The sequence below is a fragment of the Barbus barbus genome, assembly GCF_936440315.1.
Source record: "Barbus barbus genome assembly, chromosome: 8".
Lineage (NCBI taxonomy): Eukaryota > Metazoa > Chordata > Actinopteri > Cypriniformes > Cyprinidae > Barbus > Barbus barbus.
In genome coordinates, this window is record NC_136736.1 from 23,502,314 (window position 1) to 23,530,294 (window position 27,981).

The 27,981-nt window shown below is 36.6% G+C and overlaps 1 protein-coding gene across 7 annotated transcripts; it reads left to right on the forward strand.

The window, feature by feature from the left end:
• Positions 1-203: 203 nt before the first annotated feature.
• LOC306873707 (RNA-binding protein 47-like) lies at positions 204-27,800 on the forward strand. 7 transcript variants are annotated; one of them, XM_079423178.1, is made up of 8 exons: positions 204-262; positions 628-857; positions 8,521-8,676; positions 16,543-17,266; positions 18,225-18,693; positions 20,041-20,247; positions 21,313-21,503; positions 24,292-27,800. In XM_079423178.1, the coding sequence occupies exons 4-8, from the start codon at positions 16,574-16,576 to the stop codon at positions 24,544-24,546; spliced, it is 1,815 nt and encodes a 604-aa protein (XP_079279304.1). In that variant the 5' UTR covers positions 204-262; positions 628-857; positions 8,521-8,676; positions 16,543-16,573; the 3' UTR covers positions 24,547-27,800. The 7 variants fall into 7 exon arrangements, with proteins under 7 accessions (XP_079279304.1, XP_079279305.1, XP_079279307.1 ...); XM_079423179.1 differs by lacking the exon at positions 8,521-8,676; XM_079423181.1 differs by lacking the exon at positions 204-262 and having other exon boundaries at positions 20,044-20,247.
• The last annotated feature ends 181 nt before the right edge of the window (positions 27,801-27,981 follow it).

Sequence of the window (27,981 nt, forward strand, 5' to 3'; positions counted from 1 at the left end):
TGTGTCACTTTGAGACCTTTTTTGTGTAAATCAGAGAAACCAAATGGGATGGTGAGCTCTGATATGTGTAAGGTGTGTATTTGTGTGTGTGTGTGTGTGTGTGGAATGCTGCTCTGGCTTGTCTCCAGGTTGAGGGAGGATAGCGTTTCCAATCCGAGAGGCTGGAAGCATTCTGGTTTGGTGAGTTTCTGAGGCACGCACACACACGCACAGAGACAGAGAGAAAGGAACAGGTTGCTCGGACCAGCCCAGTGAGAAAGATGTGAGATGAAACATTTCCCGGTACTATCGTCTATAGAAACAGACTGACACATACACACACACACACGCAATTTCTTTTTTTTTTATCAGTTTCTGAAGATTTCATATTCCTTATATATATATATATTTTTTTTTTTGTTTGTTTGTTTTGTGAAAAGTTTGTCTTTGACCTTTGGCATTACAGACTGGTTCAGTATTCCTACAGATTTTTTTCTTCCTCACAGCAGAGGAATGTGAAGATTATGTCAGTGAGAGGCAGGTACAGAGACTAGCGCTAATTACTCTCTCTCTTTCTCTTTCTCTTTCTCTCTTTCTTTCTCCGCCCGGTCTCCCTCGTTTTCCCTCCCTCCTCCTCCTCCTTGCCAGTGAAGGAGACAAGCAGGGGAACGAACAGCAAGGACGGGGAAGTGAAACAGTTTGGAGACAGAAAAAAAAGAGAAACTTAAAGTTTTTTCATCACTCCGGACTGTCAAGACCTGTGAGAACAGACACGATAACAGGTGAAATACAGAGAAACAGGAATGAATGTGGCTGATCTGCTGTGCCTTTGATTGATGCAACACGTAGACTCTCTTTGACAGCTACTAAAAGCGCAGGTAAGTTCCTACATAGCATGTCTTTTTGTGATCCTCTCCTTCACTGTCTCATGTTTTGTCAGTTTTCCTTCCTTGTTCTCTGTGTGTCATCTTCTCACAGATGGTCCAGCGATCACGTTCTCCCCTCTGACCTTATTTATTTTCATAGAGTTAAACTGACATCTCTCTCTCTCCCTCCCTCCCTTTTTCTTTCTTTTTTCCATCTTACAGTTGTAAGGTTAGAATGTCCTTGTGTTGCGAAAACTGTGTTGAAAGTTGCTCTGCGGGTCTTTTGTGTGTGTATGTGTGTTGTGTAACTGCACTCAGGGGGTGTGCTATAATTTAGTGTGTGTGAGAGAATCAGGTTTCTGACAATGAGATGGCTCAATCTAAGAGAAAAAACAACGAATAAAAAAGATTTGAAGGCCCATTCTAGCCAATGTAAGAGTTTGCATACTTAGTGTAATGAGTGTAGACGTGTACTTTTTTCAGAGGGGAATGGCACAACATGAACAGACAAGACACACACTTCACTTTACAGATTAATCACCGTTTCATAAGCAAATAATTGTTTCTAGAGCCGTAGAATCTTGTTTTTCTAACAACAATGTATGGAAATTAAGTCTTAAAACGTGTAATAGGGAAGTGCTTTACTTTACTGTGATTCGTTGTCTCCAAAAAGCAGTTACATCTGATGAGAACCTCACTTAAGGAATATCCAAAAGTTAAAAATGACTCATATGCAGTATGTCATAAACAAATTTATCTTTTAAGGTCAGGGCTGGTTTGTTGCTATTATAATTAACTTTATGTAAGAAGAATAGCTAGATAACTAGGTAAACGTGTGTGTGGGTGGGTGTGTTTACTTAGCTGTACTTGAGGTATAATTTTGTCAACAGAAGTGAGCTAAATTGTACAAAACCTCCCTTTGGGGGAGAACTATGGGCTTTTTCAATTGGAAAAAATGATTCATAAACCATTTTTTCCCCTTTTAAAATTACTAAACATTTTCTATAGTTGTAGTAGTCAGTAGAAGTAGTAATTATAATATGTTGATACAAAAATCATAAAAGTCTAAGTCCCCTATAGCTAAATGTATGTGTGTTTGTGAGTGCCTACGAATGTGTTATGAATTGGGTCACGTAGGGCATAAAGAGGCGACACACTGTGTCTTTGCATTATGGGGGATGTAGATTAAAAGAAATTAAATGAAGAACTATGGAAGAATTAGCACTGAGGTGAAGTACAATGAAAAGACAACCTGTCTTTGTCTGTGCGTGTCTCAGTGGTCATGTGACTGTCTGTTGTTACTGTAAATACCGCATCTGTTAAATGTGTAGGCATGTTTATTTGGTAACAGACCTTTAGGGGTCCAGTAGTGCATACACTTGTGTGTGTATGTGTGTGTGTTGGAAATCTGATTGGCTGTGGTTCTGACTTAAACCAGTTCTCTCTGCCTCCAGTCAGCAGCTTATCTGATTCTCAGAAAGCAGCAAATTCAGGTCCATGTGTGTTTTTGGAATTTATATGCATTTCACTTTTATTAAATATTGAAATGATTTTAATTTTAATTTTATTTGGCCATTAAATTTCCTAAAGACATAATCATTTTTGTCTTGTGAATTGTGAGTGTAAACGTTGAGACAGAGATGCCTTGCTTGTGTTTCTGGTTTAAACTTCAGAAGCAGAAATGCTGTTAGAATTGCTGAGTTCAGTTAGTTTCTGTGAATCAGTTCAAACTTTCTGTTTTAATGAATTGAATAAACACATTTTGAACATTTGGTGGATCTGAGCATTACGACAGGAGCAAAAATCAATTTAAAGTTGCTATGTTTGTTTTCTGCTAATCATTTCAAACAGTCTGTTTAAAAAAATCGATTCACAACTCTGACTTAATGTTATGTCATCATTTTTAAAAGTCTCTATACAGCATTTTCATGAAATATTTTAATGTAACATTCAACATTCACGTAAATAACGTTTGCCATAATCATGCAAATATTGTAATATAATGTAATATTCAAAAGTTCATAAATATAGCTTTTTGTTGCTGTTTATTGTTATATTGGTGCATAAAAATAAAAATTCCATTTAATGACAGAAAAGTAACGATTTTATTATAAAAATGCAAAATTTAATGAATGATGGCCTTTTTATAGTTATAGAAATATCATTCCTTAATGTCAGGGTAAAAGCATTTTTTTTTTCTTTGCTATATCGTCAAGTTCTATTCTCTAAATGTCTTTATTTCTTAAAAAAATCTTGATCCCACAAACTCTAAATTGAATAGAATTGTAAGGATTAGCGACATTTCTCAATTCTACATCTGTTATTGACTCAGTAGTTTTGTTTCCTCTTTGTGGGAAACACACATTTCTTATTCATCCACCTTCAGCACTTCAGTCAGCCTTCCTTGACTTCTTGTAGACATACTATTAGATATAAAAGAAACAGAGAGAGAGCAAGACATGTCACCTCTCTTTCTGTGTTCTTAAAGTCATATGACTGATCATGTGACCTCCTCAGCATGACTTTAACCCTGACAGACATCTGGACAAGTGTATTTGTGTGTGTGTGTGTGTGTGTGTGTGAGTGAGTGAGTGAAACAGGATCTCCTCTCTCTCCCTTCTGCTTTTCTTCCCATCTCTCTCCCTAACACACACCAAATGCCTGCACTTCACAATGAATGCATTCTTACACTGTCTCTATAGACAGACTAGAAGAGCCGTGTGTGTGTGTGTGTGTGTGTGTGTGTGTTCAGCATGGTTCTCCTCCAGGTACTTTGATTAATAGTGACTTCTGAGGGGTGGAGCTCTTTTAGACCAAAGGCTTAATTTGGGATATCCCACCGTGTGCTACACACACACACACACACACACACACACACACACACACTAGTTTCCTTAGTGACACAAGTTCTACATGTCTGAATCAAGTCGCTCAATTTCTCTCTGTCTTGCTAATGCTTTTATTCCGCTTCATTACACTCTTCTCTCTCTCCCCTTTCTTCTTTTCTTTGTTGTAGTTAGTAATAATAGGCCTCATTCATTGAACCCAACAAACAGGACAAAATCTGCACTGGTGTGTGAATATTGTTATATAGTATGTATATCTGCTATGTGTGTGTGTGGAATAAAGGGGTAAGAGAACGCAATGATCCCCTGCAGTTTGTCTTCTTTTAAATGTAACTATTTAAAACATCTCATCCTTCTTGCACTGATACTGAAGACTCACACACTTGTTTCCAAGTACACCCTGTCCTTCCAGTAAGACCTTCAACGCTGATTTTTCAACCAGAAAAACAAAGTAGTACAAAAATCAACCACATGTTAAAAAAAATACATTGCATCATTGTTTTACATGAAGTGTTAGCCTCTCAAAAATGTGTTTTAGTTTTCTGTGACCTTTTAATCAATGTGCAATGTTGCTTGGCCAGAAGTCGATCTGAGGCAACATTTGTAACAGAGACTGTAGTTAAAGAAATAGAAAATTCTGTCATTATTTACACACCTTCATATATTTCCAATCAAGCCCATAAGACTTTAATTCAACTTTGAAACTCAAATAAGGATATTTCAATGAAACCTGAGAGATTTCAGCACCTTCATTGAAAGTCATTTACACATAAACTTTGATGCTAATGTTCATAAATGTATTGTAAATGTAATCCATATGAATCATGTTTTAATCCAAGTCATCTGAAGACACATGATTACATTATATGATTAACAGGTTTTTATTCACATATTAACATTGATCAACACATAGAGTAGATCAATGGAAGCTCAAACGTGCTTGCTTGATGTGAAGGTTTGTTGTGTGTCAAGTGACTATAGTTAAACTTCTATTTTTCATGTTTGATGTGTTCATGTATTGATCAATGTTTATATGTAAATAAATGCCTATATTATATCTGTTCATCATATAAAGCGATCATGTCTCTTTTGAAGACTTGGATTAAGCCACTTGATTCATATGGATTACTTACAGGATATCTATGAATTTTTTCAAATTTTGGTAGAATGGACTTTAAATGGAGGGACAGACATTATCTTGTTTTGTGTTTCAAACATGAAAGTCTTATATGTTGCGAGTGCAGAGTGATCCTCAAGTCAAACAATCTGAGTATCTTCTACCTGAACAGAATGTGAAATGTCTCAGACATCGCAACAAATGGATTCAGCATGATATTCCTAGGGCTTCTATTTGTTTTTGTTTTTTAACAAAATACAAACTGCAACTATATAGTTATTTCAGATGGTGGAAATATATCATCTTCTCCAATTAATGCCATAATCGGTGTTTGGAAAAGTTACTTTTAAACTAATGTGTTACAATATTGTGTTACTCCATGAAAAAGTAACTAATTGTGTTACTTAAAATAATAATACTAAATAATAACGCAATAACTAAAAAGGTTAATTAATAAAGTAATGCATTATATTACCTTTGTTACATTTTGTCACCTGGGCTGGGTTTGCTTATTTGTTTTTAATAAAAAAAAAAAAAAAAAAAGTTTAATCTTTTTGGCAACTGTAAGGGCACTTTCATACCAAAAGTAAAATTAAAAAGCCTAAAGGTCATTGCACACTGAGTCCGAAATTTTTGCATGCGTTTTTTCGTATTCCCCATCTTTTCCTATCAAAATGCATACTACGGATGCGAAAACGCAGAAAATCGAACCTGATCCGAATTTGTTTTTAACGTGCGAAAATTTCGGACTAGTCTGCAGTGACCTTAAGGCTAAAGGAAGTGCCTCATCCTCTGCACCTCACTCCCAGTTTCTCCTAACACAGGGACAGGAGAGGTGTCAGTGAAGAAATGAGAAAACTCGATTGTTGATTATTTGAAAAAGTACATCAGATATTGTGTTGTAAATTTGAAAGTAATGCGTTACTTTACTACTTAATTAAAAAAAGTAATCTGATTATATAACTTTGTTACTTGTAATGCATTACACCTCATCACAGGATGTAATACTTCAGAACTGGAGCTTTGAAATATTTTGTGTTCTATAATGTTTACATCCTCTGTTGGTCCAATATCTTTGTACTATGCTAAGATATTAGACCAATAAGACTTCACTGCACTTGAAATCTCATTGTTTTAAAATCACCTCATGTTTTATACTTCGATATGGCTCTTCCGTGTCTGGAGTTATTTAAAGCTCTTAAGCAGTTGAGCCACCAACACAGTCACCATCATATGACCTTGACTAAGAGATCTACTGTAGGTCAGATGGATTACTAGCATAGAAAGTCAGAGCGCATGTCTGTTTGCGTGTTCATGTGTGTCTTTATTCTATTCATGTATTCGTATAGTGTTGAAGTTTGAGTTAAACCTGATTTTCCAGTTACCTTTACCAGCAATGTGACGCAATATGTGCAAAACTAAAACACACTTTCATAGTCTATCTTTCCCCCCCCTCCCCATATACACACACATACACACACACACACACACGTCTTCTACCAACTGTCCCTTAAGTATATATTTAATAAGTTTCATTCTTATTTTTTTAAATACTTTTTCCCTCTTTTTATGTAACAAGCACACTCCATCTTGAGGAAGAACAGAAGAAGAACTTGAACTCAATAAAGAACTAGGTTTTAGATGTGTATAGTGAGCATTGATAAAGTTATAAATGCAGACTTTGCACCCTCTCAAAGTATGTTGACTCTCTACACAGCCTCACCCTGCTTTATGGCCTATACATAATGCACCATGTGCCCAGGTTTTATAATGTTCCTAATGATTTAAAAGATAATATCTGATTGTGCTATTTTACATCTCAAGGGTTGCATTTTACGCGAGTGGGGATAAACTTCGGAAATGTTTCCTTGTGAATTAATGTGTGTACACTAGCATTGTGAGCACAGGACTGTTGTTGAGGGATCCATCCAACTGGTTTGCCACCCCTTTGTGTGTGTGTGTGTGTGTGTGTGTGTGTGTGTGTGTGTGTGTGTGTGTGTGTGTGTGTGTGAGTGTGTGTTTATTTTGTGTGGCTACTAAGGATTCTTCTGATCAGCCAACCGCCTCAAACAAAAATTGTTTTGCCTCTTAAGCACACCATCGTTTCCTGTTTATGCACGCCCCCCATCACTCTTCTCTCATTGCCCTCCCTCATTCCACCCCCATGTTTAGTAGTTACAGCTAAATGTGTAACAAGTGACCATCGTCATATGGCATCTTACTGACTCTGCAGAAAAATATAATCAGGTAGTTGATAAATAACATGTCCATGAACTTTGTTTTCAAACCAATATGTGGGCTATAAAGGAAAGTGTTGCTTTTTAGCATGATTTAAAAGGGTTAGTGAGGGGTTTTTTTCTGTCCCAAAAATACAGTAATACCGTCAGGGTCACAGTGTTCTTCAGAAATCTGATTTAGTGCTCAAGAAACATACTTTATTATTATTAAAGTTGAAATCAGCTGAAAAGTTGAAAAGTTGTGCTGCTTGATAATTCAATGGAAACAAGGATTCCTTTTTTTTCAGGGTTCTTTGATGAATACAGAATGCAGCATTAATTTGAAACAGAAATGACATTATAAATGTCTTTTTAGATCAATTTAATGTATCCGTGTAATTTCTTTCAAAAATAAATAAATAAACAAAACTTACAGTCCCCAAACTTTTGAATGGCAGTGTACAATCACACATTTTATTTATGTTTTTACACCAGCCATTATGGCAGTCAAAAAAGTGGTCAGCACAACAAAAGAATGTATTCTGACGAAAAATAAAAAGTGTTTTTATGTATATAAATAATACACAAAATAATTTAAATAAAATGTATCATGTTTAGCAGTTTTGTTGGAGGGGTCTTAAAAGGGTTAAATATATTTTTCCTGTTACATATATTTTCCTCTGTCTGCTACCTTTCACATAACAACTCAGGATAGTTACTAAAGAATGACTTTGCAGTCGCAGTGCCACCATCCAATCAGTGTTTCCAGACTGTAACTGTCATGTGATCTCAAAATGGCTACTTTTATTAAGCTACTAATATTACTAGATTTATCTAATACATCTAAACATTTTAAACATCTAATACAATTTAAACATTTTCAAAGTAATATTTATTTCTGTATTTGTAGTTTTTTCTTCTTTTTTTAAATGACCAGTTTTGGTTGTCTCAGTTTCTGTATACTGTTTCACTCCAGCACACACTCCCTTCTGCGAATCAATGATTTCAACCTTATCAAAGTAACTAAAGCAACATAAAACACACTGTAACGTGCAAGTACCTGTTTCTTAGGAACAGGAATGAGAAGATTTCACAGTCCTTTCCAGATTTGAATGTGCATGAGGGCCGCTGAGCTTGCAACTGTTTGTCTTGAAATGTTTTTAAATGCAGGAATTCAGGAAATTGATTTCAGGTTAGACTGAATAGTTTACAGTCAGTTGCCACCTATAATGAACTTTTGCTCAGTCATTGGACAACCTCATTTACAGCTCACCGCACACAGTCACGCTCCCGCACAGACGTCTCGTTTGCTCCCAGAAAAACAGGAGAGAAGGCTTCTTGGGTGTGACAAGGAAAAGGAAGGAAGAAAGAAAGAAATATAGGAGAGAGGTGTAGGAGGGGGCACCTTTGCTTTGCCCCACCCCTCACATGCACTAAGTAAACACTCTTTTACCAACTGCACCTCCAATCACACACTCCGCTTCTCTACCCCACAGACTGTGTGTGTATGAGATCGAGAGATTGACCGAGAGAGAAGAGGGTATCTGCTGACGCCTGACAGACAGAAGGCCTGAGAGAGTGTGTGTGTGACTGTGTGAGTGAAACACACACCAGCTACACTGCCACTCGGACACACTCATTCACCTGAAAAGGCAGGTAACGTGTTTCTTCGTTGTGTGACTGTGACTGCTTGGATTCTGAAGTATGTGTGTTTTTTCTGCTTATTTAGTTCTGGCTGAGGCCTTATTTAAATGATTGGTGTTTACTTGTGTGTTCTTTTTGAGTGGCAAAGTTGTAATGACCTTTTATGACCTTCAGGGGAACTCTAAAAAATGAAAACAATACATTTGTTTACTGTATGGTAAGGATGTTGAAATTTAAATGTACTGTTGGAATATAAATAGCATCTTAGATCATTTGACCAGCAGTATTGTGTGTTTATGTAAGTGAGCGTAAAATAGAGTAAAATGTAACTGTGCGTCACAGTTCGCTGCGTTGGTTGTTGGTCTTTGGACTCGACTTCTTCAGCCTTATGTTTGCTGTTAGGGTGGGCCCAGACCTGTGCGTGTTACTGTTATCAGAAAGGTTCCTGTATTTCTCCAGTCAGTGGCAGATATCTTGATTCTCCGTGTGCAGATTTATCACGAAAAATCATCAGGAGAAAGTGATGAGACATCAGTGATGTGCTTACTTGAGGCATTTTTGAGCAGATCATCAGCTGTGTGTGTTTGTATCAGCGGATTGTGTTTGATCAGGCCTCGTCACATTGTGTTGCAGTAAGTAGATTAACTTCAGGAGTGAAGACTCCAAGATAAGAAACCTCAAGATGTCATCAGATGTGTGTGCATTTGTGATTTGTCCACTCGATATGTATGCAAAAATGCTTAATATGTGATGTTGTGTTTGATTGTGTGTAAACCTTAATCATTTTTTTTTTTTACTTCCTTTTTCCTGTTTTGTTATTGATTGTTAGCAGTGTTAACTAAAACTATTGAAATTGAAATAACTGAAATAAAATAAAATATAAATATAAGGTAAAAAAAAAAAACTTAAAAAAATAAAACCTAGAAATGTAACTAATTAAAATAAAATATGTTTAGCAGTGTTACCTAAAAGTGATACAAAAAATAAAGCGGAAATTAAATAAAACATAAATATTAGGTTAAAAAAACTTTTAAAAGTAAAAATGAGAAATGTTGCCTTTGTAACTAATTGGAATATAAAAAGTTTAAGTACTAACATTTCTAAAACTAAAATAAAATCAATTAAAGCTTTTAGCAAAATTACTAAACAAAAATTATGAATAAAAACTAATTCAAAATATTAATGAATACTATAAGAGTATATAATAATACTAAAATAAAACTGATTGTTTGGGTTATTTAACGCCTGTTTTTGTCTCTAAGTCATGAGAACAAAATCATTGTGTGTGTTTCATATGAATGACTGGATAAATGTTTTACTGTAGCATGTTTTCATAGAGAATTGAAACTGAAGATTACAGGAATTGAGAATGGTGTTGTGGGCATGATGGTCACCATGTCCACACGTCTCTCACTCTGTCTGACATTGTTTGACGCTAGTGTTCTGTTTTAAGAAACCGTAATGTGTTCTTTATGTAATAGCGTAAAGTCATCTCCTGTGATCCAGATGTTCATCTGCAATGCACATAGCATATTTATAGGACCATACACAGACCTTTCAATATTGAGTTTTCTTGTAACTCTGATAGTTCTTTTTCTCACCACTGAATACAAGAACTTTTTTACATCACAGTCATGAAAACTTAAGATCTAATTTTTGTTCTTGACACTTTTCAACAGATTCACTCATATATATTTTCAAATTTCTGTCACTTTCAGTATTCATATCGATTGTTGTTGACAAATAGATGCATAAGCTGTTCGGATCACATTATTAAATACACAAAGTTCCAGTGAACAGTCAGTGAGAATAAGATTTATCTCCTAAAGTAAGTCTATGCTCACATATTTGTTTTGGCCAACATTTGGCCTCTTTGGCTTATAACTGCTTGGCTGATTAACAGAAGTTGTAGTTCCCGCTTGTGTCACTCTCAAAATCAACCAACAGCTTTTTCACTGGATAATCTGTTTAAAATGAAAGTTGAATTTCGTGAACTTTAAGTAAATATTGTGTAAATTATCCATTTAATTTTTGCAGTTGTTTTCTTTCGCTATCATTAAATCATATTATCTATAAATATCGCCATTCTGCAGTGCTGAACTCTACTGACCATTGGCAACTGAATAATTAAATTAAAAAGAATTGTGGAGCCTCGTTTAGAGAGACTCAATGTTAATGATCTGAGCAGTGATTATGAAGTGTCACAAAGGTCAATGTTTGTCAGAGATGAGGTTTAATAATTATAGGACACCATTATAGAGTTTTTGCTTAGTCACTGAGAAGAACACAAGGTTCTGCACTTTTCGGTTCATCATGTGAGTGTTTTTTTAAAATGACAGATTTTAAGAGTCTCTTCAGCAATAAACATTAACTCACAAGATTATCTGTTGGTCATGGCAACAAACTTTGACTCTTAACGCACTGGTCACCTTATATGGATGCTGAGTGTAAATGGAGTTAATCTAAACCTTGCTGACAGACCAAGACTCAGACACAGTAAAAAACACACACAAACACTCTCTCACCCATGTCTTTTAGCCACCTTTTACCCCTGAGAGTCTTTAATGACACTCAGGCCAGCAGAGCTTTTGTGCATATGTGAGGGCTTTTCTTTGCTCTCTTGGTTGCTCTATAGGGTGTATATTGTTTGAAGAGTCCTTGATATGACTAAAGAGATCTACAGATAGAGTATCTACACATAAACAAAAAGACAGACATAAATGGGTCAATGACATGATGTGCTCATCTGACTCATCTATTCATTTATTTAAAAAATACATAAAAATGCAAGGCATGCATGCAATAACTTAAATATGAATCTTCTATGATAACCACGTTTTTAATCCATAAGATAAAACTTATTTTGATATTTTTGCAGGCATGAAGTCAAATTTTATTTTTTAAATTTTTTTTAAATCGTATAGTTACAAAAACTGCTACACCGATTATTAATATTTGAAACATGCCGGAAACAAAAAACAGGAAATTATATATAATATATTACTTAACACCTTAACTAAAAAAAGAATTTGATATATTGGGGGGCATAAAGTCAAAAATGACTTTTGCATACTTTTTTATTATTTCATATAGGGGAAAATCATTTACAAAAACTGCTACACTGCTTATTAATATTTGAAAAACTTTTGTCTGTTAAATCAAGTTTAGTTCAATTTCCCAAAAATGCATAATATTTATGAATTTGTAAAGAAAATGTTTAACTTGAACTTGTTTTTTAAACATTTTAAGATGTGTACACTCACATGTATTTAAGGTGTAAGAAAAATGTTACTTTACACTTAATGGTTGCACAAGTTTTTAATATGGTAATCAAATTGAATCTTCTCTTTAAAAAAAAAAAAGGAAAGTTTTTCAAAACTTGGCAAATGTGTTTCGAACTAGATTTTTTTAAATGACCTTTTTCTTTATCATGGACACCCTTATTTTTCATTCACTCGAATGCCTCGTCATTATCTGTTGTGAGAGAGTGTATATTTGCACTTTTAAGAATGTATCTCACAACCTCGTCGTTAATTCACACCATAGCCGCATAACAGCAATGCTACAATTTTTCAAACTGGAGTACAAATACATGTATTTGTATTTGGTTATTACATGTAAGCAAAAAAAAAGACAGAATGTCAGCGCTGATCCATTTTCCAAGCCACAGTGGCCCAGCTCTGTACAGCAGGTGTGTGTTCGCTGTCAGTACAGTATTCTGGGAGGCTAGCGTGTGTATTGTTCTACCCTTCTATATTTCACTCTTTTCTTTCGCTGAGATCGAAGGAGTTTCACCCAAGAGATACTAATTGATCTGTCTGCACACAAAAGCCTTGTGTGTGTTCCTACGTACCTGTTTGTGTGAGTTTATATGTGCTGATTGTCAAATATTGTCCTGTGTGTTAAAGAAGTCAAAGATCAGATACTTCTGTCAATCAGTATCTTAGATAATATAAAACCATTGTGATCGAACGCACACACACAACCTCACACTTTCCAAGAATGATCCTCCTTCGTTAACACACTTCATTCCATAAACTCATTTATTTCTGTAACTTGTTAATTAGTAACAAGCGATTTATTTAATAACTTGAGTCCAAATTAACACACACTCTTGGAAGACAGTATGGAATATATGAAATCAACTATATTTTATAGCATTGGCTCATTCTCAAATTAGTTAACGCATTAACTAACATGAACAACAAGGTAGTTAATACAAATATAACTGTTCATTGTTAATTCATGTTAGCTCAGGTCAATTAAATAATATTAACAGATACATATTTTGATTTTAATCATGTATTAGTGCACTGAAAATTCTAACGTGCAGTTTTGATTATCTTATTTAATTATTACTTATGATGCTTTTCAAAATGGCGCTACGCTGACACAGAGAGACAGAGAGGAGACGAACTGTTGAATAAATATTGTTATTTTTATTTTCTTTGCGTACAAAAAGTATTCTTGTCGCTTCATAATGTTCAGATTGAACCACTGATGGCAGATGGACTATTTTGATGTTTTTATACTTTTATGGGCCTTGACAGTGCAATTTATTATGCAGTCAATGGGACAGTCACAAGCCTCCCGGTTTTCATCTAAAATATCTTAAATTGTGTTCCGAGGACAAAATTACTCTCAAGATGGGTTTAATCTTCCATTTTTAGCTATGGAGACTTAAAAACTGCAATCGGTTTCCACATTTTCTTCATGTAAAGTTAACATATTTTGTAGTAACTCGTATAAGGCACTTAACACAAGTTTGAATTTCTCAAATGTTGAAATTAACATTAACTAAGATTGTAATATGTTTTATAAATGTAGTTAACTAACGTAAACAAATGCAATATTTATTGTTAAGTGTTAATGTTGTGTTTTGCATTATTTTGTTTGAAAAAGGTTAGAATATTTTAAGAATTAAGATTTTCAGAAGAGTTTATGTGAGAATTTGTCTATTTTGTTGAAATGAGTTGCACTCTTTGTGTGTGTGTGTGTGTGTGTATGTGTGTGTGTGTGTGTTTGTGTGCGTGTGTGTGTGTGTGTGTGTGTGTGTGTGTGTGTTTGTGTGCGTGTAGCTAGTGATTTGTGTTGGTTAATCATCCACCTGCTGCTGCCTCAGGTTTCCTTGCACCAAGTACACAAGCACACATAGACTTATAAAGGTCAACCATTGCCAGGCAGGTACAATGAGATATGGAACCTGATGTTGGCTGGAAAATTAATAATCTTTTTTCACCCTCTCGGTCGTGCATTTTCTCTGTCTTGCCACTGATTTTCACTTCCTGCTGTTTTCTGTATATCTGTACGGAACAAGGAAACTTCCAAAACATCTCACTTCCAGAAACACATATGAGGGCCTAAAAAATGCTTCTCAAGTCTTTGTTATCCCCAGTGATTTACCTTAATATTAACTGTCAATCAATAGGCTATTAATTACATTTATTACAATATTTTTTTATTAATTACAAGAATTAATGACTTCCTATTGTGATTAATTAATAATTTATTCATCTCAATTAATTAACACACAGGGAGGTTGTAATAATGGCTAATAATGTTAAGGTAGGCTATACAGTAAATGACCTAAAACAAACCTACCCTAAAAAGCGTGACAACATAACCCCATATCAAATGAAAAGCCTATAACTGCAGTCCACATCACTCCTTTTGCTGTCGAGCTGTTGCATGAGCTGTTGCTCCGCGTTTTTAAGCGTGTCAAGGTAAGTGCATTCGAGGGGAAAAAACTGAACCCCTTCCTTCTGTAAAACTCCAGATGCTGAGCGTAGAAATCATTCATTCTGTGCTGGATGCTCTCGATTGGAGTGTTTGCTGAGGCAGGCAGGTTTGTACTCCGCTTCGCTGCTTTTCCATTTTTAGTATTAATATGCGCTAGACTAACTTGACGTCTTTAGACATTTGAGTTTGCGTCTTGGGCTTACTTTTTGAACGCGATGTCAACTTAAAATAAGTTAAACAGATCTTGCGGGGGGGGGGGGGGGGGGGGGGGGGGTTGCAGCTCGCCTCACGTTTTGTATTGCCCCCCTACGTATCTCTGTACTTCATTATTTGCGTTTTTTTTATCACGCTTTTTTGTCATAATTAATTGCATGAAAATGACACCTTTGCTCCTCTTGCTGAGTCAAATTTTTTTATTTTCTAATGCTTTCTTACTCTTTTTACTTGTTCAGTTTCTGGCAGAGATCCATCTCTCGACCTCTCCTTCCTCCAGAATTCTGCTGAATCGTCTCTCATTGTCATTCGTACACTTCCACTGAACCCAACTTCCACCAAGAGACCATTCCCAATTTAATATGACAACCAGTATTTCATTTTAGAGGAAGTTTTTTTTTAGTAAATGTCCATTATTCAAATTCTTGACTTTTTTTTTGTAGCTACTATTATTAAAATTTTATAAAATGAACCTTTTAAATCCAGGCTCAATTAGCCGTTTTTTGCCAAACTTTTGCATAAATGAATATAGAAATGCTACATCCACAGATGATTTAAATATCTCTTATTGGTTGGTCTGCCTGGTCCTCATGGCTTTTGATTAGTCAGTCTGCTTTTCTTCCTGTCTCAGCTTGGCCTTGAGCCACACATGTACTGATTTTCAGTATATGTGTGTGTAAGCCTGTGAATGAGGAAGTGTTTGTGGATGTGTGTGAGAGAGCTTTGGTTTAGTACTGCTGAGTTGCCTGTTATTCCAACCTCACTGTCACAGTCACATGCTCCTTCAGCGAGGCTCTTAGACCTCATCATGAAAACACCAGGTACCAGCTTAAGCACGGTGGGTGTTGTAGTTGTTCATTTGTTTGAACTTTATTCCTTAATAATTAATAACTTTTACACCTTGTTACTTTTGTCCTTTTAGTTGTGTTTGCTTGCATTTTTGTGTCTGTGTGTGAGTTATGTGAACATTGTGTGCTCCAGGATAAGCTGTGTGTGGGTCAGCATGCTCTGCATGTGCAACCATGGTTTCATTGCTAAGCAACCTAACTACCTTACCGGCTAAGCAGGCATCAAGGTCCAGCTAACTGCTAAATTACTGACTTGAGCCAACTAACAGCAAAACAGTGAATCTATGTATACTGTATAATGTTTTATTAGTAAAGCATTACTAACAAACACACTAATTCCCTACAAAACCATGGTTTCTTTGTCAAATTTCTTTGTCAAAGATTTTGCTTCCATGCATCTGTGTTCTCATTATGGAAATTCCTAGACTGTAGGATTTAAGCATTTTGGAGATTTTTTCCATGCTTGAGAATGTAGACGCGGCTTAGTGGTGTTTATTAGGCAGCTTCTAGGTGTAGAAGAGGATTTACGTTTTGTCAGTGTGTGTGTCTTAGAGAAAATAGGACTTATAATTTATTTATAATTTTATCTATCTATCTATCTTTAAACATTATATATTTGTATCAGTAATGTTACTGGATGATATTGAATATTAAATTAGACTATTAAATTGTATTAAATTGTTGCTTGTTGTCAAAACACTTAAAACAACTTAATAACACTGTTAATTGTAATCTTTAGCAAATCTCAAAATTAATGTCAGCTTTTCATACTGTACATTATAATGTAAATTCAGTAGTTGCTTTCAAAATAATTGATTTTAGTTTTTAGTAATTTATTTTTAATTCATTTAGACAATTTTAATACTGGCCACTTAACCATAAGATGAATAATAATTATTGGCCAAAAGTTTAATATTGGTGCATTCCTAGTTGATATCAGGAACTGGGATGGAAGTGACTGAAATTGTATTCTTTATAGATTTATTAGCTAATAATGTGGTGATGCTTATAGTTTATTTTCAATACAAATAATATATACATACTGACCAGAAGAAATTGTTTGTCTCTTTTTAGACTCCAATCCTGATTGGATGCTTATCTCAGAATGACAGCAGAAGACTCCGCCTCTGCCGTTGCTATGAGTAACCCTAGCCCTTCCTCCTCTTCTAAGGCCTCCTCTGGGCATCCGCAGCATCACAGTGCCATCCCAGAGGGAGTGGCTGGGGCCCCCAATGAAGCTGCCCTTGTGGCCCTGATGGAGCGATCAGGCTATGATATGGTGCAAGAAAATGGACAACGCAAATATGGGCCACCACCTGGCTGGCAAGGCCCCTCCCCTCCACGTGGCTGCGAGATCTTTGTGGGTAAAATCCCACGTGATGTTTACGAGGACGAGCTGGTGCCAGTATTTGAGACTGTTGGACGGATCTACGAGATGCGCCTAATGATGGATTTTGATGGGAAGAACCGCGGTTACGCATTCGTCATGTACACACAGAAGCGTGAGGCTAAGCGAGCAGTTCGTGACCTCAATAACTTCGAAATTCGTCCAGGAAGGCTGCTAGGTGTGTGCTCTAGTGTAGATAACTGCCGCCTCTTCATTGGTGGAATCCCAAAAACCAAGAAACGTGAAGAGATCCTGGAGGAGGTTTCCAAGGTGACAGAGGGGGTGCTGGATGTGATTGTGTACGCGAGTGCTGCGGATAAGATGAAGAATCGTGGCTTTGCCTTTGTAGAGTATGAGACTCACCGTGCTGCTGCTATGGCCAGAAGAAAGCTCATGCCAGGACGAATTCAGGTTAACACCATTTTCCACTGAAACTTTTCACTTCATTATATACTTACAAAAGGAGAATTTTTTGAAGACTCTTCAAACAGAAGTGATAGACCACACCTACAAAGCTCAAAAATACTATAAAAAGGACAAAATACACTATAAAATCATTATAAAAGTATTCTATAAGACTGTACTGTACTATAATGTACTGTATTCCACATCTTCTGAAGTCAGACGATAAATTTGCATGAGGAATAGACCAAAATTTATTTATTTTTTTCACTAGTATTTCTCTTATCCATTGGACCGAACCAGTGAGTCAGTGAGTTGAGACTTGGGAAGTGGATCAGTTAGATTCAAGAACAAAGAATTCTTTCAAGATTATTGTTTTCAAAGAACGCTTGTTTTTAAGCAAGGCTGACAGATTAAATAGCAAATGGGAATGATCCGATTTCTAGTTCAATGACTCACTGCTTCACTGATTGACTCACTAATTTAATGAGTCAGTGAGTTGAGACTAGAGAACTGGATTGGTCAGATCCATGAACATATCATTCTTTCAAGAAGATTCTTTTCAAAAATGGTTTGCTTGAAACTTAAGTTTATTAATTTAATAACAAATAGGACTGATCCGGTTCAATCCTTCATTGATTGACTGTTTCAATGATCCCATCACAGCAGTTAACAACTTGCTTAATGGGAAGATTTTGATTAGATCACTCTTATGGTGCTTTTATCATTTTTATTTGTGCTTTTTGAAGCTTTACAGATATAGTATTGTTCCATTGAAAAACAGTTGTGTGAAGATTTTTATAGAAAAATATAACAGCATAGGGGTTTGAAATGACATGAGGGTAAATAAATATTGAGAATTTTCATTTTTAGCTGAACTATGAACTATTTACTTTATGATAATTAACGAATACACCTGCCTTACTTTAAACCGGTTGTGTGTATATCTCTTTCTCTATGTATACAGCTCTGGGGTCACCAGATAGCAGTTGACTGGGCAGAACCTGAGATTGACGTTGACGAGGACGTGATGGAAACAGTTAAGATTCTGTATGTGCGCAACCTGATGATAGAGACCAGTGAAGATACTCTGCGCCAAACCTTCAGCCAGTTCAACCCTGGCTGTGTGGAACGTGTCAAAAAAATCAGAGACTACGCCTTTGTTCACTTCGCTGGTCGAGAAGATGCGGTGGTTGCAATGGACAACCTGAACGGCACAGAGATCGAAGGTTCCCGCATCGAAGTGACCCTGGCCAAGCCTGTGGATAAGGAGCAGTACACCCGCTATCAGAAAGCATCGAAGGGAACGGTGGCTGCGACAACTACTGACAACATCCAACAAAGTTACGTGTATCAGTGTGACCCGTATACACTCGCTTATTACGCCTATCCCTACAGCACACTCATTGGACCCAACCGAGACTACTTCATCAAAGGTTGGACACCTCATTTTTTTCTTTTTAACTATTGATTTTTCTTGATGACCTTGAGTATTATGCAGTTAAACATATTCACACAAGTAATCAGACTTGATCTGTACAAACAAATGTAGGGGATGAATTACAATAAATGTTAAAATTATGTCTTCTTTAACCCAGAGCTTTCATATGGCTACCACCTTTAAAACAGTGGTTCTCAACTGGTGAAAAAAAAACAATGCTAAAAATCCTGAAGATCAAAACCCATGAGCTACACGAGGTAAAATATGACCCATTCAGGGGGTGTAAGGGGTGCTGTAATTGCACTTCATTACCAGTTACACTGAAGCCAAGCCAAATTTACTTTTTAACACGAATGCACAACTAAAAGGGGAAAAATTTTCTTTCATCAAGTATATTTTGTCTCAATAGAGTACTTTAAAATATAATGAAGATAAAAATGGTTTGGTTGGACACAAATGTTAAAATATGCTTCAATTCAAATTCAAGAGACATTTAGAAACCAAAATCACCTTTCCTATTCAGCCTTATCATGCTAATAATTTTGCATATTAGTTCATGGTAATTTTAAAGATTTTTAATTTTGAGGAAATAAACAGTTTTGGTACTGTGTATGCTACTTGGTATCTAATATAAAATCCAGAAACAAAACCATTTGAGAACAGCTGTTTTAAAAGATACATCCCAAAACAAGAAGCTCTGCCCTGTTTGTTGCTAATCACATTTCTAGTATGGCCACTAGATGGCATGCACTTTGAGATTGTTTTGGGCTGAAGAGCTGACGTCCCCAAAATGTATGTTACTGAAATTAATGATGGGAATCTGGTATTATTACATTTCCTAACCCATAATCATCAATTACAAATGCTTGTGGTTTTGGGTTGGGTTTGTAACAACTGAGATCATTTTTCTCTTTCAAATTGAACAAAGAATTGTGATTGCGTATTCAATCTGAGACATATTTGGTCATCTACTATCGGATTAAAATAGAACTTTATCTTTACTTTTAATTTCAATTTTGCTCAAACGCCACCACTCCCATCTCAAAGAATGGAGGGAAATTACAAATATCTCAAGAGGCGTTCACACTGACAGCAATTTGAATTAGAATGCCGAAGAGTGATAGTACCACACCCCTATCTCGATCACAAAGTCATCAGTGCTAGCAAACCTTTTTAGCAAATACATTTAACTAGAATAGAAAGCTGACAGAGAAAGCTAATGACTTTATTTCAATCGTCTACTTAACGCCATGCAATGGGGTTACCAGTACTAATATACAAATGTATGTGCCTCCTTGTGGTTCTGTACCTGAACAGCACCTCCTTTCATTTGTATCTCAAGCAGGTACTGTAAGAGGCCGTGGCCGTGCTGGGGCCGTTAATAGGGCCCCAGGGCCCCGCGGCTCATACCTTGGTGGCTATTCAGCTGGCCGAGGCATTTACAGCCGCTACCATGAAGGAAAGGCCAAATTTCTGGACAAACCTTACGAGATCATGTCCAATCTAGAGCTGGCAGCTGTGAACCCAGTGGGCATCAAGCCTGGCACAAGTCAGTGTGAAATTAAACCACATACATAAAGAATTTAACTCAGTTGTGCTCTACTCCATTCAGTGGAGGCAGAATCTAGAAACTTAAAGAAGTTTCTAGATCATTTACTAATATTATTTATTACTGAAATTGAACCACCAGTTAGATTTACATTCAATTCTTACATCTAAAAATGGCAATCAAGTAAACTGGAGTTATAAAAAAAAAAGTAAAGATAATTTATTAAACTGTACTGCCCCTACTGGCCTGGAGTGGAACATTAACGTCTTCTCTTAATGACAGCTGTCATAGCTGTCACTGCTTTCCCTAGTAAGCAGTCTTTTAATTTTGATTTTATCACTTATATGCTTTCTTTCAATAATACATACAATGTTCAAACAATTCTCAAAAAGCTCTCAAAATTGTCTATACCTCTAGATTAAATATTACAATGTTCAGTCATCTGAATAGACTGTTATTAAATACATTAACAGAAGACAGGAACTTAAACCACTTATAAAATGCTTTGAGAGTGTTTGACTTTGTTTGGGCATTGAGTTCAAAGTTCTTAATTACTTTATTTTCTTACTAATCAGCTGCTCTGTGTCGAAACTGACTGATCTTGCAGAATTCTGATCTGAGATCTGCGAAATCCTGACTGAAGTATTTTGACGTCACTTAAACCTACTGATCCTAAGTCTGAATTAACATGGGGAACGAAAATAGTTTTTGTACATGGAAATAATGTGTGTGTGTGTGTATGTGTGAGTGAGTGAGTGAAAGACAGTGTGTACGTGGCTGTGAGTGGGTGTTTTTTGTCGCTAATCTTAAGCTGAGTCATACACTTGTTGTAAATGAGGACAGGTTGTGTAAGTCTCTTAGTCTTTCCCTTCTTCGTGCATTTAACCTTTATCATTTTTGCACTTTCTGACTTATCTTCACTTACCTGAATTTCTATATTGCCTGATTTCAGATTTTAAATGTTATGTTACCTAACATATGGTACACACCTTACATAGTGATACACAAAATTGTGTAATGTACACTATATAGTCTGCATATTTTTAATTGTACGTATTTGTTTAGTGGCACTTCCAGGTCTCGGTGGCCAGTACCCTGCTGTGTTTTCTGCTGCCCCTGCAACTAAGTTAATGGAGGAAGGGAAGATGCACCCAGTGGAGCACCTAATAAATCCTTTGGCCCTCCAGCATGACCCTACAGCTGCCTCAGCCTCTGCAGCAGTCATGCCTGCGGTCTCCACACCACCACCTTTCCAGGTACTCACCTGCACCTGAGCAGATGGGACAATTTACAGTTATTATAACACTCAGATAATTCTAACACCACTGAAAGCAAAAATGCTGTGCTGTATGGCACTTTTTTGTTAAAAACTTTTTAGAAAATGTTCTTCCTGAAACAGCAGTAACAAACAAAAAACAACTGTGGAAATTCAGAACCCACCCCAACCCACAGTAAAATAATTTTCACATGGATTCCAGAAAAGATGACAACATCAAACGCTGAATGACACAAACTTATAGTTTCTACACTAGATCCATGCACACGAGAAGTTGAGAGTTCCACTGATTACCCTTAGGAGAAGATGACAGATTCATATTCAGAAAAAAAAACCTTGAGAGTGTGATTCCTTTGGTCCAAATCTATCTAGGATATGCAACATTACATAATTAGTATCTGCATCCAATACAATTTCAAAATCCGAAAATTTCAAGAGATAGGTTGACAAAACAGAGAAAAAAGTAGGGTCAGGAGTACAAGGGGCATAAACTGAAAGAAATAGAATATTGCTATTCTCCACTATTGTTTTTATATGTGTTATTCTACCATCTGTATCACAACCTTTGTCTAAAATAGTAATATTTAAAGTCTTCCGCACCAATATTAGGACACCCTTGGTTTTAGTATCCGAAGATGAGTGAGATACCACTTCATAAAACTTATTATTACACCTGTGTATATCCTCCTCTTTCAAATGGGATTCTTAAACTAACACTATATCAGTCTTTCTTCTTCGCAAAAAATCCAGAAAACCTGTATGTTTGTGAGGGCCATTTAGGCCTATTACAACTCAGAATATTAAGGTCAGTCATAGGTATCGAACATAATTACTGCATAATAAGACAAAATACAAGTTTGAAAATAAAACCAGTTGAGTCTACCATTAAACCACCCCCCACCCTTCCCATCACTATTGAAAAAATATATAAGTACATTCCCATGAACTATGGCAGATCAAACCAAGAACAAACCTTGATCTGCCAGCACCCCTTAATGCGGTCCGTGGCGTCATCAAAACCCTGCACATTACTGAAGCACCAACATTGGCCCCATAGTCACATATAATATGGCTATTTAAAAATAAAATAATTAGAGAGAAGGAATACAACTAGAAACATAAATAAAATAGCATCATAATCAGTAAAAAATACTGTGTGCACAATGAAAGCTTCTAGTAACTATGAATTAAGAAGTAAACATTAAAGTGAACAGTGAAAGAGACAGTCACCCAACCATTTAGAGCATCTCTTCTCCGATTAGACAGCAAATGTCCAGCTGAAGCTCACTGAGAGTTGGTGGATGAATGGGATCTGAGAAAAACTCTTGCTTCTTCTGGGGAGTGTAGCATTTTAGGTTCACCTTGATTGAGAATGACCTTCAAGCGTTGCAGGATAAAGGAGAAAATTCTGGATGCCGGCGTCTCTCATTTCCTTCCTAATTTGCGCAAATGCACTTCTTCTTTTTGCGGTGACCAGAGAAAAATCTGGAAAGAAAGACAGCGTTGCTCCGTCGGAAGTTTCCCCCGGGGCGTGAAGTCTGGCGGCCTGCAGAATGAGCTCCCTGTCCGTGTACAGCTGCAATTTAAAGATGAAAACCCGTGGTTTCGCGTGATCTGAGGAGAGCCTTGTGTACACGCGATGCGCTCGCTCCACTTCAATCTCTTTGCCCGCCAGAGACGGGAGCCACGTCGGTAGCCACCTTTTCAAAAAGCCCATAGGGTCGTCCTTTTCGGAACCTTCAGGCAATCCGACCAGACGCAGATTACTGCGCCTATTGCAATCCTGTAAGTCCACAACCTGTTGCTCGAGCGCGGCAACGTGTCTATCGTGATCTGCGACGACTTTCTTTTGTTCTCTCATCTCCCCTGTAAGAAGATCCAGTTTAGAGCATAGCGACTGAACAACTGACATGAGAAGCGAACTCGTTCCGCATCGCCGTCAACTCGGTTCTTAGAATGTCCTCAAAGCGTGTATCAGTGTTCGCCAAAACAAAGTCAAAATACTTCTCTCATAATATTGAATATCTCCTTCACAACTGTATGGAAATTTGTATGAATCTTGTTCATACGGTCATAAGAAGTAAAAAAAAAAAAATGTTTTTAAGAAATTTATTGGACTGCTAAAGGGATAATTCGCCACTGGTAATATGGGATTTTAATATATCTATGCAGTAAAGACATGATCGTATTTATTTATTTATTTATTTTAAATCGGTGCTTCATGACTAGAGAAAACAGAAAAAAAGCAATGTGCTGAAAAAGGTAGGAAAATTTCTACACTCGTAATGCATGGTCTCGATCAAACTATGTGGGGATACAAAAAATTCCTCAGTATGATCTGTAGTTTTCACAAAAGCCAAGTTTGTGTCATATGGTGAACTTTTGCTGACAAATAACCTCGATCTTGGTGCAGGTGACAAAAATGCTGTAGTACGCATTGTTCATTTACTGTATACTATCGACATTGTAAAAATACAAAGCTGGTTGAAAATCTGCAAACTTACCCTTTAATATGCAAATGTATTTCCTGTGGAGGGAAATTGGACCAGGTTTTATTTAATCTTTGAGCAGAGAATGACAACCCCTCCGTTCACATACAGTATTCTGTTTGGGACCATTGAGATTTCACTCTAGGCAGCACCATGACAGCATGGAAGTAAAATCCAAGTGACCCACTATCATGGTCGTGGTCAAAAACACTTTATTTATCGTTGCTTTAAGGTGTCTAGTTAGGATACGGTGTAACAATCTATTTCTTTATCTCACAGGGTCGTCCTATAACTCCCGTCTATGCTATGGCTCATAATGTGCAGAGGATTCCGGCTGCAGCTGCCAGTCTGTATGGAGCCAGTTATATGCCTTTCGCCACCCACGCCAACACCGCCACGATGGCAGCGCTGCAGAAGAACGCTGCTATGGCAGCCGCCGCAACCTATGGAGGGTACGCTGGGTATATGCCTCAGGCATTCCCTGCCACTGCCACCTTCCAGATGCCCATTCATGATATATACCAGACCTACTGAGACACCCACAGCATCAATCACAGTGACTTACAATTACACACACCGCGTCGCCACAGGCCATCAGACATTGACGCCACATTTATGAGGTCTGCTGGTTAATTGAACCATGCAGAGTGAAACTGACATACAACAAAACTAACACATTCTGACTCGTGTGAAGCTCCCTGGAAGCCTTTAGATTAGATGCTGGCAGCAAGGATGTAGATTTCTGCTAAATTTATTCACAACTTCATCAGCCCCTCTGGCCCACATTTATTAATCCAGACGTATGACCTAGACAAAGACCACTTTTATATGCTACTGATTAACTTACCAAGACAGGAAGACTTTTGTGTTCTAAGTTATGGACTCAAACCCTGCAATGTGACCAGAACCTCACCTATTTCCCTTTAGATCAATAGGAAGCAGTCTGTCAGTTCGACAACACTTGCTGATTTCCAAAGCCATCACACGACTGAATGAATGACAACTCACACCTGTTCTCGCATGCTCATTTGCATATTTTATCATTCTGCAGAGGTCTTGTATATTAGCTGATCACCAGTAGGCTTACAGCTGTGGACTGACTCCGAGTGATATGTTCATATGAAGTAATTCAAAATAAGACTCGCAGAAGAAGCACACCTACTAACATATCACCGTCTTCCCCACACACTCCAGCTGAGAATCGTGAGCCAGAGCGTTCCTGTTGCTGCACACTCCTAATACCGCTTCTCTGCATTCACGACCACAAGAATACTGAAGGAACGTTGCTGTATTTGTGGACTTTAAATAGAACGTATTTAATGCCTCTGTATGCTTTAGAGCATTTACTTTTGTTTTATGAAGAAAAACTGTCAAATGAACAAACCACTGCTGAGCAGGAACTTCAACAACCACAGAAGTAGAAGATTGAAAGTGTTTCATGAAAATGCTGTATTTTGAGTTTATAACGTATACTTGCTAAATGTGTTGAAGACGTCGGAATCTTCCGTCCACTGGGTTTCCTGCACGCAAGTCTATATGCAAATACCTGCATTTGTTTTTCCTCCTTAACTGTTTATTTGCTTTTCATTTTTATATTTAGATTATTTTACGATTGTACTGTTTAGTTGGTTTGAAGATGTTGTTTTTATTGTCTAGAGGATATTTTTCTGGAACTGGAAGATAGACAAACACTGTTTTCATTCACATTCTCAGAGGCAATGTGTTCAAGAAAAAGAAAACTGGAAAAAGAGAAGTTTTTCATTCAGTCGGATATATGCTGGATAACATTTGTTCCCTATTAAAGGGATAGTCCACCCAAAAATTAAATTCCATATCTTTCCAAACCTGTATAACTTACTTTCTTTGGTGGAACATGAAAGATGATATTTTGAGATATATCTTTTTTTTTTTTTTTTTTTTTTTACTCTCTCCATGTAATGGAAGTCAATGGTAACCAAAACTTTTAGGTTACCAAAATCTAAAGTCATACATATTTGGAATGACACAAATAAATAATTTTCAATGATTTTCAGAATTTTCATTTTTGTGTAAACTATCCCTTTAATATGTTTTAAATGCACAAACTGGACTGACAAAAAAGTAGCTGGGTTGAAGATACAGCATTATTTATGATGACTTAGTTCTGCTTACTTGTACTGGTTGTGTTAGTTGATGACCAACCCTTATTTTTCAGACCACTACTGTGATTCCCTGCATCCAGTCCTGTGAAGTCTTGTATGCATCATTAGGAGAGCACAAGCTCCCTCATATCCGCTTTTGTGCCATTAATACAAATTACACCTGAAGTACTGTCCCATTTACCACTGAACCAACTATGTTCATGTTGTTTATTAATGGTCTTGAGTTGCAGAATAAAATCAGGTTAATGGCGTGATACTCTCATCCCCCCTCCTAATTCCTCCTATAGATGTGCAGCAGATGGTCCATCGAGTTCTGTAGTTTTTGTTTTCTTTTGTAGTTCTAACCCTGCATTTTTGTAGATCACACTCCATGTTGTGTAGCTACTGTAGTGTGATATGTGTTAGCAATGATGACTGTTCTGAGGTGCACTTAAACATTTTAGGGTGTTAGAAGTTCTTGTGTATGTATATGCTTTACAATATGTGTGTGAGCAGGCACTTTTGTCTTTTTATGGGTAATGTGATACTCCTAGAAATGGAATGAACTGGACCAAACTGAAACCAGGGAGCTCAGAGAACTTGTTAATATCCTCATTAGCTTTTCAATGACTGCTGTATATCATATTAATGTCCTTCTGAAGACTGCTGTATGCCACCACTATGCCTTCTGTAGGATTGCGTATGTCACATGTGCCTTTATTCAGACTGCTGTCTGTCAAGTGACCTCTTAAACACCGTTTGTAATACCACAGTGCCTCTTCTGTACTATTTTCTTTCAGAAAGTCAATTTTTTTTCTTCTTTTTTTGTGTGTTATACTGTTGTTTCTATGGGGCTCTGAGTGTTAGAGTGCTGCTTTATGTTGTATTATGCTTTCATGTGTTTCATGTTCTAACACAGTTGATGTTTTATTAAGTATAGCCTGTTTTTTTTTTTTAGAAGACACTGAGTGAAAGTTTGGGGAAAACTTCACGATGTACCAAACAAAGAATGACAATCCATGCAGTTCACATCACGTAAGCTAGAGACACATTTTTACACACTGCTACCATCATCGAGAAAAGTGAACCATCCCCAGTAGTTTTTCTCTGTCTGTTATCTAATCTTTTATTATGAGAGAAGCAGTCAGGATATATTTAATATATACAGTACAATATTTTTGTGTATGAAGTAAGAGGAAATGCTATAATATATTGTAAGAAGATATTTCCATCTCATTATATGTGTTTTAGAGAAGTTTAACAACAAAAACGTCTTTTTTTGCCAAAGTGTTCAACGAATGCGAATGTGTGTGTGTCTGGATATATAAATGTGGCTCTAAGTTGCCAGTGTGGAGTAAATAATGGCCCAAATTAATCATGCATTCATTGGCAAAATATTCTTTCTTTTGCAATCATTTCATAAACACTACATGTGTAGCGTTTTTTCCCCTCCGTTTTTAGAGTTGTTTCTTGTTACTAAAAGACAAATGAACAAGACAAGTTGATCTCGGCAGAGGACATTTAGATAATGTAGAATGTTATTGCCAAAATATTCTTATCTTCTTTTTTTTTTTAGATCTACTTAGGACTGTTTTCTGTTTCGCATTGTTTGTTTAAAGCTTTTTTGGCATTGTTGTATTTATAGAGGTAGTTTAATAAAGCATTTTCAAAAAGAAAAGTAAGATCTGTGCTTGTCCTTTCCTCTTTCTTCTTTGCTCACCTTTTACACAAAATAGTTTTACTAAAAATGGAGAGCCATACTCGGAATTCATGCTCTGCATTTAACCCATCCAACGTGCACACACACAGCAGTGAACACACACACACCGTGAACATACACCCGGAGCAG